Source organism: Centropristis striata, chromosome 20 (assembly GCF_030273125.1).
Source record: "Centropristis striata isolate RG_2023a ecotype Rhode Island chromosome 20, C.striata_1.0, whole genome shotgun sequence".
NCBI lineage: Eukaryota > Metazoa > Chordata > Actinopteri > Perciformes > Serranidae > Centropristis > Centropristis striata.
The window spans coordinates 12,424,541-12,444,754 of record NC_081536.1 but is presented as its reverse complement, the minus strand read 5'-3'; the positions used below and the strand labels follow the sequence as shown (position 1 = coordinate 12,444,754).

General features: G+C 39.9%; 2 protein-coding genes across 2 annotated transcripts; both read left to right on the top strand.

Moving 5' to 3' along the window:
- The first annotated feature begins 456 nt into the window (after positions 1-456).
- oga (O-GlcNAcase) lies at positions 457-16,245 on the top strand. The gene is made up of 18 exons (XM_059359005.1): positions 457-2,677; positions 3,333-3,384; positions 3,496-3,593; positions 3,787-3,917; positions 4,056-4,227; positions 4,325-4,423; positions 4,529-4,813; positions 4,957-5,115; positions 5,263-5,438; positions 5,547-5,807; positions 5,893-6,096; positions 6,670-6,844; positions 10,319-10,404; positions 11,487-11,591; positions 11,993-12,084; positions 12,177-12,369; positions 12,452-12,611; positions 13,672-16,245. Exons 1-18 carry the CDS (start codon positions 2,512-2,514, stop codon positions 13,806-13,808), a joined length of 2,751 nt encoding a protein of 916 aa, XP_059214988.1. The 5' UTR covers positions 457-2,511; the 3' UTR covers positions 13,809-16,245.
- Positions 16,246-17,315: 1,070 nt separating this feature from the next.
- Positions 17,316-20,214, top strand: npm3 (nucleophosmin/nucleoplasmin, 3). The gene is made up of 5 exons (XM_059359347.1): positions 17,316-17,497; positions 17,674-17,759; positions 17,919-18,038; positions 18,126-18,219; positions 19,389-20,214. The coding sequence occupies exons 1-5, from the start codon at positions 17,428-17,430 to the stop codon at positions 19,499-19,501; spliced, it is 483 nt and encodes a 160-aa protein (XP_059215330.1). The 5' UTR covers positions 17,316-17,427; the 3' UTR covers positions 19,502-20,214.

Sequence of the window (20,214 nt, the reverse complement as noted above, 5' to 3'; positions counted from 1 at the left end):
TAATTATAATCATAATGTATAATTATAAGAGATAATGAGCCACTTTCATAGAGACCTTTTGACAAGGAGGTAAACAGGTGTGCCTAAAACAATGGCTGAATTAAATTTTACTTGGTCTTGGGGTCCTTTTTTATAGAGATTTGTAGTTCATTATCAGCGAACTTGTTGATTACAGAAAAGCCATAGGTGAAACTAATTCTGTTAACAATAGCTCAGTTTTATAAAGTGTCCTAGTGAGCCCAGCATGCAAAATACCATGGTCGTGTAACTACACTGCTCAAAAAAATTAAGGGAACACTTTATGGTCATAGTCCAACACCAAGTAAGTTACACTTCAGCGACATAAATCTGTCAATTTAGGAATTACAAGTGATTGTGAATCAATTTCACCTGGTTTGGTTTGCTGTGTCTCCCAGCATAGTCACAAGAGCATGAACGAGATACCAGGGGGCGGCCTTTAAACAAGGAGAGATGAACAGGGCTGTAGAAGGGCATTAACCCAGCAGCAGGACCGACACACACTACTTTGTGTTCGAAGGAACTGGAGGAACACTGTCAGAGCCCTACACAATGACCACCAGCTGGCTAGTGGTTTGCATGTTCCTGACCAAATTGTCAGAACAGACTGAGGGGACACAAGGGCCCGAAGTCCTCTGGTGGGACCTGTGCTTACTGCCCAGCACCACGCAGCTCGATTGGCATTTGTGTGAGAACACCAGAATTTGCAGGTCTGCCATTGACTCCCATTCTCTTCACAGATGAGAGCAGGTTCTCACTGTGTGCCTGGAGAAGCGGTGGTGAACATTATGCTGCCTATAACACCCATTATGACTGGTTTGGTGGTGGGTCAGTGATCTTTATGTCATAGCTAATGGTACCCTGACTGCTGTTAGCTACCGTTGATGCCATTGACTGGCCCTATTGTTCCTCTGACCAAAATCTAATTAAGCACCTATGGACATTATGTATCAGTGCATCCAACACCACCAAGTACCACCACAGGCTGTGTCTGATAAAATTCACACAAGTTGAGATCAGCCAGTGATGTACATTTCTTACTTTGATTTTTGGTGTGATTGTGAATGAAGCCTTATATGGGTTAATGATTTTGGTTTTCATTGATCATGTCATTTTGATCTCTACAAATTAAACAATTTACCTCAGTAAAGATTCTCACCTTGAATAATTTGTTCATCAAGATCTGATGTGAGATTAAAGCATTCCATTAATTGTTTTGAGCAATCAACTCAATGGAATGCACCTGTTTTTAATCTGACACCTGTGCTTTTTCCTGTTGGGCCATTCCAACACAAAAAGGATCTAACTGGCACACCACTACACTTTTATGGCTTACTGGGACAGCTAATGGAACATAGCCATCTTTGATGTTTATAGTAGCCTGTAATTTTCCTACTGTGAAAAAGCTACACAAAAGAAAAAGAGCCTCTTAATGGGCATGCACAGGCTTTGATAAACCAGTGAGCTTCCTTTGGCGGTCACTTGCTGAACTATAATTTCTGCGTAATACAAAATACAACTGATGATTTAAAACAAAGCATGTGTGTTCTGCTGACTGGATACACAGTCTCGGATCGTAACAAATGAGCAGCACCTCCCTTTTGAATGTGGTGTTGGAGCTCAGCTCATGCCCAGCTGCATTCCTAATATGGACAGGAATCTCAAGATTATAGAAAGCTGTTGAGATGTGCAACACAATCACTGCAAGGAGCGAGGCAATGAGCGTTATCTTATGGCATTATCTGAAGGTGTGCTGCAAGTTTATGGATTCTGCAACCATTATTAACCCGGCTCCCGAATAAAACAGCGAGGTTATTGTTGCTCTCAATAACCGTAAATGAATAGGTCCGAGAAGTTTTCCGTGTTTGTTTTTATAATCGTATATCGTTCTCAGACATATTTATACATGCGAATGCCGTCATTTGAATTAAGAAAGCAACTACCCGTTATTAGCAATTGTATGGTTATAAAAACTGGTCCTTTTGCTCCTGTTTATGTTAGTTAATTGTAGTTGTTTATCGATGCAATGTAGGGGGATTCATCTATCTCTTCGCCGTTGTGACATCTTTGTGGTGTTTTGTCACGCAGAACTGGTTTTGACTGGTTTAATCCAGTTCTGTGAGCATGCGCACTCGGTGTAAACAGGAAGAACCGACTGAAAACCAGGACAAATCTACCATAAAGAGAAGAAAATGATCGGAGAAAAACGAACGAACGTATTGTTTTTCATTATATATTAAACCAGGCAAATGTTGTCATATAGCACCTGCTAGTTATTTCGAGTACATGTTGGAGAAGCAGTCGCTGAATTTTCGACATTTTTGATAGACTCGTTAGTACTGTACGGTAGCGAACATTAACGGTAGACAGACAGTGACGCGATTTGTTTCCTCCTCTTGACGATTTTTTTCTGCTAAAACCAGTCAAAAATAATTCAGTGCTCTCTTGATTCATCTGAATTTGGTGACTTTACACCGAGGGAAATCTCTAGCAATGGTTCAGAAGGATAAGACGTTGGAGACGCCTCAAGTGGACGGTGAATCGAGCCCCAGCCCAGTCTCCGGAGAGGCTTGTGCCGAGGCCCCCGGCCCGGTGGAAGAGTCCAGCATTGGAGTCGAACCGACGGGGCACAGAAAATTCAGCTGTGGAGTCGTGGAAGGTAATATTGAATATTAGGCAAAACAATCGCAATTGATACTTGATCCAGCTGTGATCCCCATACAACCAGAAATAAGGCATCGAAATGCTGCAGCAACCCTGCTTCTTGTGGGGAAACATTGTTATCAGACAACTCAATTAATCGTATAACAATAATCAGAATGAATTATTCGTGTCACATGTATGCAGATTATAAATCACCATTGTCACACATCGTTAACGGACAGATTGTTCAATTAAGTTTTATTTAAGGTGGACAGTTGGTAATCAGAGTTGGAATTTAGATTGTCATTTGTCGAGTAAATATGCCAAATATTGGCAGGTTACATCTTACCTAAGGCGAAGAATGGTTTGTTTTTGGTAAATTTAAGATTTTTTGTTGTTAGGCTTCTGGGCAAACAGAATAAGAAACATTTAGCATGTAATAAATGAACTTGTGATGGCCATGTTTCATACATTTCTACTTTCTATTCATGGACAAAACGACTAAGAAAAACTATTACAGTCTAAGTAAACAAAAAATGTGACACTTCAAGCCCAGCCCTTACCTGGGGGCCAACTGTTTTTAGTTAGCAGTCAAGCAACTGTACATGCACACAAGATGTAGTTGAAAATAAACACTGCATGGAAACTGAAAATATTGTTTGTTGATGTAGGCTTTTATGGTCGACCATGGACAATGGAACAGAGGAAAGAGTTGTTCAGAAGGTATGACAAACTATGTTAATCATTTATGCAAACATGTTAATAAAATGTCAGAAATATTAGAGCTTTGATGGTGAGTTGTTTAATGAATTTGTGTAATATTGCATTTCACAGACAGCAGAAATGGGGAATGAATACATACCTTTATGCACCCAAAGATGACTACAAACACAGAATGTTCTGGAGAGAGCTGTACTCTGTGGAAGAAGCAGGTGATTATTCAGAACAGATGAGTGCTTCAGCGGTCCTGAGGCGAGAAAAAAATTGTAATGCCTAGTTGTCTAAGTTAAAGGACAATCTGCATATTCCAGTTCTAAATATGGGTGTGAAAAAAAGCTTTCGGGGTTGTATTAATAGCACAATAATGCATTCAGTGAGTTATATTTTTCCCTATCAATTTCCTAGAGCAACTTATGACTTTGATTGGTGCTGCAAAGGAGCATGGGATAGAGTTCATCTATGCCATTTCCCCTGGTCTTGACATCACCTTCTCCAATCAGAAAGAGGTTTCTGCACTCAAGAGGAAACTTGATCAGGTATTGCAACAACTTTTGATATTTTCATATCAGAGGTTCAATGCATCTTCCACTCTGCATAATTCTGTAACCATTGGATTTGGACCATAATGGATTTCATTTCCACTCTCTTCCCCCCCCCCCCCCCCCCCCCCTCAGGTTACTCACTTTGGCTGCAAGTCATTTGCCTTACTTTTTGACGATATTGACCACAACATGTGCCCTGCTGACAAAGAGGTGTTCAGCTCCTTTGCACACGCTCAGGTTTCCATTACCAATGAGATCTACCAGTACCTGGGAGAACCCGAAACCTTCCTCTTCTGTCCCACAGGTACATCACCTTTCTGTCCATATCGTTTGGACATTTTACACAGTTGTTTCATGTACTCATTTATTCATTAATTGTTTTTTTCTTGTCTTAAATACAGAATACTGTGGAACCTTTTGCTACCCAAGTGTCTCTCAGTCCCCTTACCTCCACACAGTAGGAGAGAAGCTCCTGCCTGACATTGAAGTGCTATGGACAGGTGGGTCTATCACAGTTTCCTGTCAGCTGACCATTACTGCTGTTAAATAGTCATACATGTCAGAGTAGTAGATACAACAATTAATTGGGATATGTTTTTTCTCAGGTCCCAAGGTTGTATCCAAAGACATCACAGTGGAGTCAATTGAAGAGGTGTCAAAAATCCTAAGAAGAGCCCCTGTGATCTGGGACAATATTCACGCAAATGATTATGACCAGAAGAGGCTTTTCTTGGGTCCATACAAGGGCCGTTCGACAGAGCTCATCCCCAGGCTGAAGGGAGTCCTCACCAACCCAAACTGCGAATTTGAGTCCAACTTTGTAGCAATCCACACTCTGGCTACCTGGTACAAGTCTAATATGAATGGTGTGCGCAAGGATGTGGTCATGAGTAAGTATTTTGTTCCATTTTGTTATTTCTGATATACTGCGATCTCTCTAGGAGAGGTTATACATTGTCACGTGATACCATAATGCAGGTTGGACACTCATAGTATTTTTTTTTTCTGTTTGTTTCTCCTTGTCCTTTCCCAGCGGACGGCGAGGACAGCACAGTGTCCATCCAGATCAAGTTAGAGAATGAAGGCAGTGATGAAGAGCTGGAGACAGACATGCTCTACAGCCCACAGCATGCTCTAAAACTGGCTCTCACCGAATGGCTCGGGGACTTTGTTGTGCCCCATCAATACAACAGTGAGCACAGTCCCATTATAATATCATATCTCTATGCTAATGGGTTCTCTCGCAGTAATACTTGGAATATAGTCATACTGTTGGCATTGAAATGTTAATTTTGTGGCTGAAGAACACGATGCAGTGAGGCTTAACTTTGTCTTTCAGGCCGACAGGTGCCTCAGAGTGGTGCCAAAAGCACAGCCATCGACACGTCATCCATGGCCGCTCCATCTCTCTGCTCTTCCACAACAGTCACGACTGTGTTCCAGCAGCCCATCATGTCTCCATGTCTGGATCCACTCTCACACCCGATGGCAAAGATACCTCAGGAGGTAGAGGAGGTGAGGTTTATTGTTTGTGTGAGACAAAAGCGTAGTGCTGGAACGACTGGAGAGAGTTCTGGAGAGCATCGATATGGTTCTAAATGTTTTTCTACTGCTCCTGTGCAGGTGGAGGTTGAGAAGAAGGAATCGGATGAGGAGCCCATGGAGATGGTGGTTGAGAAGCTGGATGAGCCAGAGCCAGAAGCAGAAGCTGACCCAGAGGAGAAGCAGGACAGTCCAGTCTCAACTGACAAGATGGCAGAGGACCTAAAGCCCATGGATACAGACAAGGAGAGTCTGACAGAGTCAAAGTCCCCTGAAGAGTTGATCCAGGAGGACCCTGGGAGTGATATCGCCCCCATGCAGACAGATGATCAGCTCAAGCAGGTGCGGCAAACATTTGAGGTTTTCCTTTATATCTGCAATTGGTGGCAAAAGCAAATTCGAAATGATTTGTGTATTTTGTCCTCAGGATTTGTTTCTGCCAGGGCCCAATGAGAAGCCCCTGTTCACAACAGATCCTGTCACACTTGAGGACCTGAGCTTGCTGGCAGAGCTCTTCTACCTGCCTTACGAACATGGACCCAAGGCCATGCAGATGTTAAAGGAATTCAACTGGCTGAGAGCCAACAGCAGCGTCGTCAGTGTCAACTGCAAGAGAAAGGAAACGGAAAAGGTGCGTTAAATCACTAACATAAACAAACCCAGTTCAAAGAAAGAGGTCTATTTGAGAAAACTAGTTCATTATTAACTGAACTAGCCTGTGATATGGCTGAAAACAAAATGGTGGATGTGTACTACCCATACTGCCCATTGGGTGGTGTGGTTATGATAGGAGATGGAGAGCATTGTGTCTCTGTGTGAAGTACAGCTTCCCTTATCAAACCATCTGCCTTTTTCTCATTTACCCATCACAGAAAAGCATAGTTAAAAAAAAAAGTTATGACATGTAGCTAACTCAGACATTTAAATGATCATAATCATATTAATTATAGTAAAGAAAAAAAGAATTGCTGATGCAAAAAAATAGTAGTAGTAGTAATAACAACAAACTTTAAAATAAAATAGGTCAATCCTCCAAAATGTAAAAATTGATCATGTTAGAAGTAAAACCTGTGCTTTTCTTACTATGAGTAAAAAAAAAAAGCTGTTCAAAAAGGCCTGTTACAAAGCAAAATGGTTTAGTGCTGTCTATATTATATATTTATTTATTATTTGTCTTTATTTCCAATCCCTGTGCTGCATGCAGGTGGCAGAATGGCAATCAAGGGCCGAGAAGTTTGAGGACATGTGCTGCTCGGTCATCCAGATGTTCACACGGCTGTCCAACTCAGCCAACCGCACCATCCTGTACGACCTCTACTCTTACATCTGGGACATCAAGAGCATCATTTCCATGATCAAGTCCTTTGTCCAGTGGCTAGGTATGTATGAAGGGACCCAAAAGGCACTAACTCTTAGAGAGCATCAGGGTAGCATTAGCGTTAGCAATAGTCTGAGAATAACGAAAATCAGGATTACCAGACGTGATCAGAGACACATTTATACACAAATCTTTTAATCACCTTTTTAAAACATACGATCATATAGAAAAACTCTTTAATAGTCAGCTGCATGGATCATGTCGTGGTTTAATGAGGCAAATTCGAATAATGTCACACATCTTACACAGTCTGCTTAACAGATGGTAAGACTTAGAGAAAATATGCCTCCTAGAAATCTTAGCCACCACCTGTTGACAGGCGGAGAATCCAAGTAGTGGCAAATACCCCCAGTTTATTATAAATCAGCTGAGCAAAACTCAGATTAGACTAGCTCAGACTAGCTACACCACCTCTCGATAGTTATGATTCTAATAATTTCCTTTGTTTCACACAACAATTGTTGTTTTGTTTTTATTTCTTCTGACTGAATGCCGCTTGCACTGTTAGCGCCCTCCTTATTTATCCCACAACAAGCTGCCCCATCTTGGTGATATCTAAACTGGGTTTCTGTGGCAAAGTCCCAGCAGGGTTATTGCTGCTTGCTGTGTATCCAGTAACATCACTGCTGCATTCCCACACAGACACACTTGCTTCCATCTCTCTGTCTGTGGGGATGGGAGCCAGGGGGAAATCCCCATCCCCCTCCCCTCCTCCATGCCCTAGCGCGCACGCGAGCTTGGAGAGCAAGTTGACTGACTGACTGTTGAAGGCCATTCTGGTGCATAAACTGAGTTGGAAACATGTGAATTGCTCTGTTTTTCATCTGATTTTTAACATGAACATATGAAATTTTGTGTTTCACTGAGTAGTCTCTAAAATGAGGCTGTCTGTGGACTTTAACCCTCTGAATTGTTTGCTCAATCTGCATCATTTTGGGATCCATCACCTTGTGTAAGAGAGGAAAGTCCTTTTTCTTTTTTTCTCTTCCACTTTCTCGCTCTCCCTTCACCTCATACTTTCTTTCATTCTCAGGGTTCGTACAAAATCTTAATTTAACATCTCTATTTGTTTGTTGTCTGGTGTTTTAGAGTAAAGTTCTTAAAGTAAAAGAACTGAATGAGTTGCCATGGGCACTTAATTGTTCTAATGTAAATATTCTTCTTAGATAATCTTACTTTTTTCTTTTGAACCTTTTTAATCTTTGAAGATACAGATATTGCTGTACTATGCAACTGTTTTTTGAATAATTTCTTGTATTTGCTCGTCATACACAAGTCCCTTTATACTGGAACAAGTGTGAAATGACCAAAACAGAGAAAGTAAATACAAACAGCTGGTAACATTAAAGTCTCAATATAATTGAATTGCTGTGAGGAAAATTAATTCTATATACTTTGTTTTGCACTTTTGCATTTATAGCATTTATAGTAACAATTTAAATGTGAGGTTAAAGACTTCAGAGAGTGTTTGGTTCAGGTTCCTCTCAGAAGCTGTACGAACCCTGGAGTTCTTTCAGATGGCACCCTGTGATGCAGTTTGAGTGACATTCAGTCTTGTGAAAACATTTCCATCTCTTGGAGTGTTTGTTTTGAATAGTCTGAAGCACCAGCATGGCCTGTAGGTTACCCCCTGTAACCCAGTTTCATTCACAGGTTTCTGTCCTATATGGTAAAGCTGAGGATTCTAGCCCACAGTACACAGCAGGCAGCATACCCACGCTGGCAAAGCCACTTCAAAAATGTTCCACACTACTGGCTCAAAGCATCAGTAAATGATTGTAAACACTCGAGCAGCATGGAGGAAATCAAATGTCCCACAAATGCACTTATTTTTGAATATTCCTCAAACGGCAGTGTCATTAAGTGCCTAACTGTTGACTTCTGCTGTTGCATTTATCAGTTTTTACATTCTCATGTTTTCCCCCCAGTAGATGCTGTGCAGCCGGCACTCAGTCACAACCTCCCTGGTTATTGTACTGAGAACACTTACTAATAACTATTTTCTACTGTTTTCTCCCTTCACTATGTACAGATGGAAGAATCCTCAGTACAAGTTTCTACTGCTATTGGATCGACAGTGGCCGATGTATGCACAGTGCAAGCGTCGTGTCTTTTTGTTTCACGTTTGAAGGGATTTTTTTTGTTTTTTTTTTTTTTAACTAGATTTATAAATGTAAAAAAAAGTTGGTTTTGGGTAAAGGAAGCACCCCTCCAGATGAAGTCACATTTTGCGCAGCGATTTAGCATTAAACCCTAAGTTTTAACTCCCAAATTTCTCTTTGGCAGCATCTCTCTAACTTGTTTTTTTGTTTCTGTCAGTAGGCTTATAGAAATGACTCAAACCAGCCTGATGCACCTACTCAAGGGAATTTACACTTGGCTTTAAAATGTAACCATTGCATATAATCTTCATGCTACTTTTTGATCGTGCTCACACTGAACCACGCAAGAACAAAAGTTGCATGTTTTCTGCATGACTGTGATTGTGTTAAGGCAACACAGCCTGAATTGTTTTTTTAATTTGGCAAAAAAAAAGTGCGGAGTTCCTTCCCGTGGGTGCATCTGCATGCTGTGTTGTGTCAGTTCATCAGAGGAAGTGTTTAGGAATCATATGTAAAGCACTGTTAGGTGTTCTTCCTGCGCGCTGCATTTGTCTGGTCACATGATGGGGCTTCTCGTCAACCGGGGATAGACTTTGTTTGCAGGAACGCTTTTTCACACTCCAAGAGCCCTGTCTGGTTAAGATATTTTTCTCTTAATATGCTTGTCCCTGCAGTGAATTTAATCTTCGGTCTGTCCGATTGTGGCTTTATATATTAAGCTGAGAGGCCCTTTAACTCGGGGATGTTCATAGTACCTCTCGTTTTGTCTTCCTGGTTTGATGACTCATGCTCACCGGTCATGTGACGAGGCAGATAAGATAAGAATGTGACTTCACACGGGGTGCTAAATTAGATGAGTGGGGTGACGGCAGCTGAAGCTTACTTCTGTAGTCCAGACAGTTTGGGTTTCGGTTCTGATGGTTATGAAGTCTGTCAGTCTTTCAAACGAGCGTTACCCTTACTAAAACACCAAGGGGGCTGAACTGCACTTAATTTTGTTCAGAGTGTGCGTTCCTCACTGCATGAAATAAGTGATTCCTAAAGAGCTGCATACCTCGTTATCTGGAGCAGTTTGACATTGTTTTATTGACACAGACAATTTTAGGTGCTTTTACATCTCGCACCTGATTTCTTCTGGCAAACACGTAAGCTTTAGTTGCTCGAGCCCCATTTTATCCTAAAATATTTCCTCTAAATATAGATAATTCAAAATAGGTCCTTTTATGTTTGAATCGGTAATAAAACATTTATTTATATGGATTATGCTATTAGATACATATGACCCCCTTCCTCCCCATCTCCCCACTCCCTTCATCTGTGTCAGAGAGCCCCATCCTGTGGTAACAATGTCCGCTTGGCTCTGCTCCTAACAGGGTGTCGTAGTCAGTCCTCAGCACAATTCCTTAGAGGAGACCAAGAACCCTGGGCCTTTAGGGGAGGTCTAGCAGGAGAGTTCCAGGTATCTAATGCACTGAATTTACAGTAATCTAATAGAAAAAAAGAGTCGTGAGCAAAGACGACAATGGTAATATGTGCGTTGGTATAAAGGGCTTTGGTCTGTCGAAGGTGAGCTGATTGTAATGGGTCGGGCTAAAAACATCCGGGTTCCATCCCCCTTTACTCCAAACAAGTTCACGTCCTTATATTATCTGAGATATTGTCAGTCTGTGGAAGAACAGTGGGTGACCTGAAACCCATCCTGACAAAAGAGGGTCGCAGCCAGTGTTTGGCATGGCATTTTATGATAGATTAATTTGAATTTCTTTCAGCAACTGCCCAAGGAGATGCTGCTTTTCCCTGGCGCACGCAGCGCAAGCGAGCATGGCTAGGTTTTATTTTCATGACATGTCATTTCTTTGCAGGAAAGCACAACAGCGCACAATTTACCTAGCCAACCCTTGGCACGCGCACGCACAAGCATCGCAGCGCCAGCGAGAACGCAAGCATGTTTGCACTGAGAGAACTCCATGATCAAACAGACCTGTCCAGTCTAAAGCAGTACCTTGGAAAGTAACAAGATTCATGGTGGCAGCTCATATGCCATTAAATTCCCTAGTTGGCTCACATTTAAATTTCCTGATTGGTTTCGTCCTGGAGTTCTCTCTGCCTCTCTGCGCCAGCATCATTATTTTTCTCAACAGGAGGGCCCTGCGCAGCGAAATATTGCGATGTCTTACATAAGGGAAAGGAGCATCTCCTTCAGCCAGTAAAACCTTAGTCAGACCAAAATACCAGCCTTGTTTTATTATATTTGTAAAGCAAATATGTTTGTGCTTGTTGTGCTATGTTCCTTTAGCAAAAAAATGCAAAAGATGTGATGTTTGCTCTTGTTAGCCACTCTCCGATCAACAAGGAACATCAGTTTATAACTTTATGTGATTTATTTAACACAAACTATCAATCCGAAGCACTTTGCTCTCTTCTGTTGTTCCTCTTGATTTGTTAGTGGCTCAGCTGTAGCAAATGCACAGTGAGGCAATCAGTCAAAGAAGCACACCACCTGGTCTCAGTGAAACTGAACCTTTCTTTTGATACCCACAGAGATTGTTGCCAATAGAAGCGGCAAACGATCTTTTCCACCAACCTCCACCTTCGATGCCAACCTCAAAAACCTATACCATAAGGCCATACTTTCCCAAAGATGAGGTAAGATGTTTGTTTGTGTTGTGTGATGCCATACCTTTTTCTTTTTTTTTTTACCAAGTATTGCACTTTAAGAACCAACAGTTACTAAGCATTAATAATGTCATAACCAAAACATAATAAATGTATGATCGCAGAAATGTTGTTGACCAGTTGCTAGTATTCCCAGCAGAACTGGCCTAATTTAAGCTGTGAATGCCTTGCACCTAATGTGCTACAATTCTGTGCTCAACTTCTCTTTACATCAGCAAATGTATGTGTTCATTGTAAAGGCAGCTTCAGATTGTGTATTTAACAACACTTCTTTCAGCACTTTGACATTCTTTGAGGCATTGTCACGGCTTTTCTATCTAGTGTCCTACAATTTTAATCTGTACCTGTCTTTTATTTTTTTATTTTTACAGACTGCGATTTATAAAATCTGTAAAGAAATGTACTCTGAAGGAATGGAGGATGTCCCCGCCTCTGATGATGATTCCGACCTCATAGGAGACAGGTAACACAAGCAGATGAATACAGCCTGGACTGCAGTTTTCCCCGGCAGTGCAAATCACCATGACTGACCAATTCCTTCTTTTTTGTTCACAGGTTAGTAGGAGGCCTCCTGTCAGTGAGTCCAGACTACGGGTTTGTGCTGGAGGACGATGAAGGGATCTGTGGTTACGCTCTCGGCACTGCGGACGTCCAGCCCTTTGTCAAGAAATGCAAGCTGAGCTGGATTCCCTTCATGCAAGAGAAATACCTCAAACCTGACTGTGAGAAGGATCTCACAGATGCTGAAGTAGGATCTTAATCCGTCTCTCTTACTATCATAACATCTGTATACAAATTTACCTCACCGATTCTGTCTGTCGTCTCTGTAGAAGATGATGCTGAGTTTCCACGAAGAGGAGGAGGGTCTTCCCGCCTCTTTCCTCTCCAACTTCCCCTCTCTCATCAAGGTGGACATTCACGCCAAGGTCACTGACCCCAGTGTGGCCAAAAGCATGATGGGATGTCTTCTATCTTCACTTAAGGCCAACGGTAAGTAGCAGCAATGTTCAGTGTTTCAACTTGTACTAACTACAAAAAGGACATATTGTATTTTATTCTATTGTGTTTTATTGTACTTGAATACCGGACTGCTGTGACAACCGAATTTCCCTTCGGGGATGAATAAAGTAATCTATCTATCTATCTATAAGTGTTTATAGTCATGTTGGTAAGAGAGACATTAATGATTTTAGGGGTTTAGTACATTTAGGGGTAGGGCGATAATTCATTTTGATAATTTATCATCTGTCAAAGCGATCGTATCGGGATGAAATCATAAATTGAGATACACAGTCACATCATCTGAATTGATAATAATAATAATATATCTTATTAAGATTAAGTTAAGTGTTCAAAAGCTGTGTTTACATTGTAGTCTAATCAAATTTTGAATTGTCTCATTAAAGAAAATGTGAATTAGTGACTTTTCCATCAACTGGTTTAGAGTAAATAAACAAAGCTGCAAAAACATTCTTTTGTCAGAAGATGGCAGTGTAATGTATTACTGAAGGCTAACCTGTCAGTTAACTGACAAAGAAGTAGAGATTGTGTGAGAGAGAAAAAGCGACAACAAAAAAGAGGTTGCTAATCGGACAACTTTGGCCACCCACAAGAGAAAATGGAGAGAAGTCTTTAGGAATTAGATTTAATTGGGCAACTTGTAATTGTTATTTCATGTCAGCAGAAACAGCTTATCAGTCATGGGAGTTAAATGTTCGATACGTTGGAACTAATTCGGTTACCATCTTCCGTTTAGTGGTTTAATTGTTTTTCGAAAAAGACAAAAAACACCCCAAGCAAGCTCAAAAATCTGTATGCACATTTTCGAAAGTTTTTTGGTGTTTCCATCAAGCTTTTCTCACACCAAACTTCAAAATTCACATAAAAATTTGTTGATGGAAAAGTGACTATAGTTTGTCCTTGTAAAATATATCCCTTTGAGAAGCAAAAGAGAGACAACGGCTTTAGGAAACAAACTACTGAAGTAATTTTCCCACACTGATTGTAGGGAAAGGATAACTTTTTGGATTTCTATCTGTTTTTCTTCCAGGGTCCCTTGGTGCGTTCTGTCAGGTTCGTCAGTCCGACAAGAGAATGTTGGACTTCTATAGTAAACTGGGATGCTTCGAAGTGGCCAAAATGGAGGGCTTTCCCAAAGACGTCATCATAATGGGACGCAGCCTATGAAGAAACGTCCTGCTCCAATAACAGACAGACGGAGAGAGAGAGAGCAAGTCAACGTGTTTGCTAACTTTCATGAGAAAAACTTCCATGATGATTTTATACTACATTACCATGCGGGCTCGCCCCAGGAAACCTCTTTTTAGGATTTGTGTACAGAAGCACAGCAGTCACACACACAAATTCCCTGAGCTGCCCTTAAAATGTTACAGCTGTGTTGGATTCAGCAGATCCGAAGCTAAAAGGTCGGGGAAGAGTGGCACTCCAGCAGAGATTGTGGGGTCCCACTACTCATATACCTCCAGGAGGCAGGAAGTAATAACTCCATAAGCCTTTTCTGATTTAATCCAGTGGTCATGGATATTGCCCACATGCCCTAATGCAAAGTGTCTGTATCTGAAATGGAGGCAGAGCTGTGAAATAAGGGCGGCCTGTGTCTCAGGTAGTGTCTTACTACCCCTGCATCCTGCTTTCCCAGCTTTGACAGAGAGAAATAACGCAGCTGTCAACATAAGTAGGACACCTTTATACATGTGAGGTGCTATGTGAGAGTTTTCCTTTCATCATCACATCATGGTATTTCCAGTTACTCCACAATACACTTGGAGCAAGAGGCTTGTTTCTATCAAAAAGTGATGTGAAATGCTGAGTCGGCACACGTTAAGGGTGGAAAATTGTAGCTTTCGGGGTTTTAGAAACCTCCCAATAAAAGATCATCACAGACCAGCAAGGGGGAAGTATGTGTTGAGATTGTTAAAGACTCCACCGGGAAGTCCTCTGAGTTTCTGTTTAAGTAGTAGACATTTGGAAAGCAATAGAAACGCTTCCACAAGTTTACAATCATCTGCCTATTTCTGTTCAGCACTTTGCTTGTGGCCATTTTTTCTTTTTATAATCTAGCAAGATTTTTTCTTTTTTGCTTATTTCCCTTTGAGCTATTGCCTTTTGGTTCATTGCCTTTTGTTTTTAGGTTGATACGGCGGACCCTCAGTGCTTTCCAACACTTACCAGTCATATATAGCTAGAGATGGGTGATTTTAGGACAGTGTCCTTGTTGTTGCTCAAATTCCAGAGATGTAGCCTGACATTGACAGTCACATGTCTTAGTTTTACCCCCAACAGATCCCAAACTCCAGCACAGAATCCTTCAGTCAGCCTAAGCTGATTGACTTCTTATTGACAAATTAATTTAAGTAGTTACTTAAAGTTATACTATACAGAATTTTCTTAAAGAAAACAATGTATAGACTTATACAAAAGCCTTTAAAGTTCAAGTAGTAACTCCTTGAACTTAAATTAACTTTTTGTGATAGCAGTACCCAGTAGGACCAAAATCTTTATATTCTGATCTGCTATTAAGTACAAAAAATGTAACATTTGACTGGATTGGAATCATAAAGAAGCAATAACACTCCCATTATCGTAAAGCTGCTGTGTTTTTTTTTCTTAACCACTAATTCCAAACATGAATAGCAGGTTATCTGAGCTATGTTCAAGAGATAAGCAGTGTTAGGAAGTTATCTTTTGCTTGTCACTGGTTTTACCTGTCAGCTTGCATCTGTCCCTGCATTGTTTCGCATACTCTCAAATGAATGTCTTCTCAGTTGAGCCTTGGTGAGAATCTGAATATGGTGTCAGTAAAGTGGCACTGACTCCCACACCATTGAGTCGTAGTTGTGGGGGCTTGGAGCAGAAATTCCAAGGCCTTTTCCTATCTGTCCATTGAATGTTTTATATTCTGACGCATTTCCCATTTGTTTTTGTAAATCTTGTGTAGTTGACTTTAAAAAAAGAACTTGGACTATAGATAGGAGTGTTCTGTTGGTTACATGAGGATCATCAGTTGCTCTTCAGTAGCTGCCTGCCAATGTGATGTTTTGATACTGTGTACATTCATTATGTGCATGAGGTGTATTGGATTTGCCGTGGCGGTCATTAGAATAACCTCATCTCATGCTACATAGAGGAAGAAGCATGCCACTCACCTCTATGAGCATGACACTGTAGTTTGTTGACAGTCTGTGAACACTGTCATCATAAAGTGTTATTATTTTGTATATCTTTATTGAAATTGTGGCTAGCTTTCTGTTGTCCTTTAAGGAATTCAAAGTGCTGACCTTGTAACAACGCCCTGTCCTGTACAGCCATGCCGGCTGTGTTTCATTCAACAAGGAGTGAAACTCACCAACAGATCTGCTGTTCGAATTCTGAAACAACTGCAGAATTTTCACTCTTGCTTTCAACGGTTTCGATTCTTGAGCTTTCTCGTCAGCCAACCGGTTTTGATAGAAATGGGCTGTGACTGAAGGGAAAGGGCTCCAATTGTACATTTTGTTTATCTGAGTTTGGGGTTGGGCAGGGAGGGGGGGTTGTAAAAGTGACAGTTTACCGATGTAAAATTTGTATGTAAGATACATAAAACTAATAAATCATAATAAGTTCATTTGTTGATTTGTGTCTTTTGTGTTGCAGTTTCTTTTGATAGAGCTTGTTGATTTCTTTTTTTTTTTTCAATGACAAAGGCAAAAATACAATAGCTGTGGCTCCTAACCAGAACAAACAACATATGGGGAGAAAATAAAAGTTGATTAAAGTTTTCTATGTAGTAATTAAAAAAATAGGGGGGTAAGGAGCAATACACAGGGTTGAATATTAATGTTATATAAGTGCAAAAGTACGTGTGTGTGTGTGTGTGTGTGTGTGTGTGTGTGTGTGTCAAGGGAGACATTTTAAGTAAAGTGATAGAGGAGGTAATGATTTTTTTTTAATTTCTCATTCTACTTTGCATTAATTTTAGTCACTATTGGTGATTTTTTTTTATTTATTACTGTTCTATTTAATCTGGTAACATCTCAGTATATTTGGAGCATAAACTGAATTGGTCTATATTTTTTTCACTTTCTATACTGTACACATGCTCACATACAGAGGTATAAACAAATACATATAAGAAAATTCACAAATATGTGTGATATGCTGCACGTTATAGTTTTCTAATAACTTAAAGGTCGTGACTGGTTTTTAGTTTTTACAATTAGATTTAAATAAGCACGAAAGCTGGCTTGACCATTTTTTCTTATCAATATAAAATTTTCCTAAATTCACAATACCAAATATGTGTGATATGCTGCACGTTATAGTTTTCAATTAACTTAAAGGTATTAACTGCTTTTTAGTTTATAAAATTAGATTAAAAAAGAGCACGAAAGCTGGCTTGACCATTTTTTCTTATCAATATAGAATTTTCCACAAACAATAAATAGTTGTATAATATCGGATACATCATGTTATTTTCGTATACCGCGTGAAGTTTCTTGTGTATATAGCATACATACAGTAAAAATAATAATTAATGAACAATAATGTATTGGATGATATCCCCTGAAGCTTTTCTTATAATAAATATTTTATTCATCAAAAAATATTTTCCATGCTTTTTCTCACTTTATCATTTTTTTATGGGAAAAAAAACCCCAAACAAACAAGAAAACGTCACCCAGCCACAGGCGCACAGTGATGACGCATCAAGCACGCTGGCAGTTTGCGACGCGCTTGTTATTTTTCGTGGAGGGCTCATTTGGCCATAAAGTATTAACAGCAAACCCAAATTTTCTACGTCGACAAAATGTCATTCCAAGACGATGAATCGGACATCGAACTCGCTGGTCAATCGAAGTTGGAGAGCTTCCTGTTCAGTAAGAACCGTTTAAGGCCAGTTTATCATCTCTGTTTGAGCACACGTGGGTCTTCTCTGTGATGGTCCGACAGTGAACAACCTGCTCTCATGTGTTTATATTATAGCCGTACTCTGATATACAATTTCTCTAAAAATCTGTTACTAAAACCACCCTGGTTCTGATGTGTCTTTTAGGCTGCGAGCTGTCCTCTAAAGTCCCTTTCTACACTTTCCAAGGAGACGAAGAGGAGGACCTGGAGCACTTCCTTGAGCTCAGAACAGTATGTACAGTTTTAAACAAAGTCTGTAAAATCAGGTTTACTGGGTGCAAACGGAAAGTGTTTAACTGTTACCATAGTTTTGTCCTAAATCAGCAAATGCATTTCGATCTGGCTGCCAACAGTTTGGATACATTTTATTTATTTATTTTATTCTGAAAGGTTTGTCTGGGAGAGGGTGCCAAGGAGGAGAGTAATGTGGTAGAGGTAACGGCCATGAACCACCAAGGAAAGACCATTTCCGTGCCCATCGCCAACCTTCACGTCAGCTGTCTGCCCATGGTACAGTTCAGTGGTTTGTCTCCACGTGCAGGTTAATTTTCTGCACATGGTGGAGCTGTATCTCAACCTTTCCCTTCTGTTCCTCAGGTGAGTCTGGGAGAGTTTGAGCTCAAAGCCCCAGTGACCATCCGTCTGAAGGCTGGAGCTGGACCAGTCACTGTCAGTGGGTTACACCTCATAGGTAACACTCCACTTCTTCTTTTTAACCCTCCTAGTGCTTCGGTAAACCACTAATGGCCCACTGACTATATCTCTGCTTTATGGAATGCTTTTTCAGTCAATATTAAGTAAAGACATAAATAAATGTTTATAAAATTAACAAACGTGACTATGAAATGAATCCTAAAATTCATATTAGTAGTCCTTTGAAAAAAAGAGTTCCCTTTTACATAAAAAAACTATGAATCTATTTATTTATTTAACTATACTAACTTGTTTATATATAAATTGCCTTATTTTTATTTTAGAATGTATTTCATAGCATATATGTCTGTCTGTGCATGTAAAGATTGTATCAAAATATTATTTTTGATAAAAGGGCAATTAAAAATCATTATGACATTTCTGTGATGTTTTATCCGAGACATTTTTAACAGATCAGACTGTAAGAACTAAACAATTCATAATTTAAGTCATTTTTAAGACAAAATATCAAACACTTTCTGGTTCTAACGTTTTTTAAATGTGAACAGTTCTTTATTTTCAGCCAGTTTTGAACTAGACAAAACCAGCTGTTTGAAAATGCAAAGTCGGTCTTACAAAAACAAAACTTCTCATTCCATATATTTTAGCCACTGATGACTTAAACAAGAAAATAATTGACAAATTAATTAATAATGAATGAATGAAAATAATAATTATTGTATTCGTCACAGCTGTGGCTAATGAATGCAGTTACCAAGCAAAAATGTGCTGATTAGTTGCACCATTCCCCTCAACACCAAGTAGATGCCATACATGTTTGCTTCCTTACATAATGTTTTAATAGATAGTGACATTTTGATCCTTATAATTCTCAAACGCTTCATTCAGTTTCGATCTAATTTGACCCAAATATATGAAACTTAAATGTATTTTCTCAAAGTGACAATTAAAATTCAAGACCTCTGACAATTTTCATATGTATTTCAATTATGTTTTAAATGTAGATTGTACCTTTTTAGAAAAACTCTGACATGCTCATTTAACAGATTACAGACCTTTTGCTCTTACGAGTGTGTGCAGCTGCATATTACTAACTGTGCATGAGGTCAGTTAAAAGGGCTGATGAAATAAAGCCACCTTTCTGACCTTATAATTAAATATAGTGCCAGGATTCAATTTAATGTAGTTATTTAATTTCTTGTGCAGCCTCACAGGTTGAAGAGTCGGACCTGTCTGAGGATGACGAGGATGATGATGAGGACGAGGAGGAAGAGCTCTCCCCTATTAAACCAGCAAAGAAGAAGAAGCAGCAGCAGTAGACGGAGAGAAGTCACTGTTGGGTTTTTTGGAATGGCTCCACTCACTTGCTGATACGTTTTTAACAAAAACAGTTTTTTGTACCGGACTGACACATTTTACAAAGCTTCTACTTCTACACAGCCAAGTGAAAACTCAAGTGTGGTGGCAGCTGAACACGCTGTTGGAGGAAGTGACATCATGCCACCTCTCCGGCCGTCAGTTTCTCACAGCGAGCTCTTAGTCTCAGCGGTGAAGACATTCACTTATAGAAGAACTGTTTTTGCTATTTAATGCTACACAGTGGTTTGTACTGTATATGATACAGTCTCCACTCACTGTCATGGATTTATTGTTCCAGTGGTGGAAAAATGTGTCTTTTACCACCAGTGGATTCTGGTATTGTTCATAGATACTGTTCTTGTCAAACGTAAAATCATTGTGTATGTGTGTACTTCCTGTACGGACACGAAATCAGTTTCCAGATGAGTTCCAAGTCCAACTGAATGGTGCAATCAGATGAGTTACATACATACAGTTTATTAAATGTATAAACAGTATCAGTATCTCCATTTCCAGTCATTTGTAGTTCCAAAAATACTGTTTTTCTATGTGATATGTCAATCATAAATGTGAAGATTTTGTACTTATATTGAATGCATCAAGAAGACTTGTGTGTGTGTGTGTGTTAATTTGTTTTCCCTTTCGAAATCCTAAATACATATTTTTTAGCTTA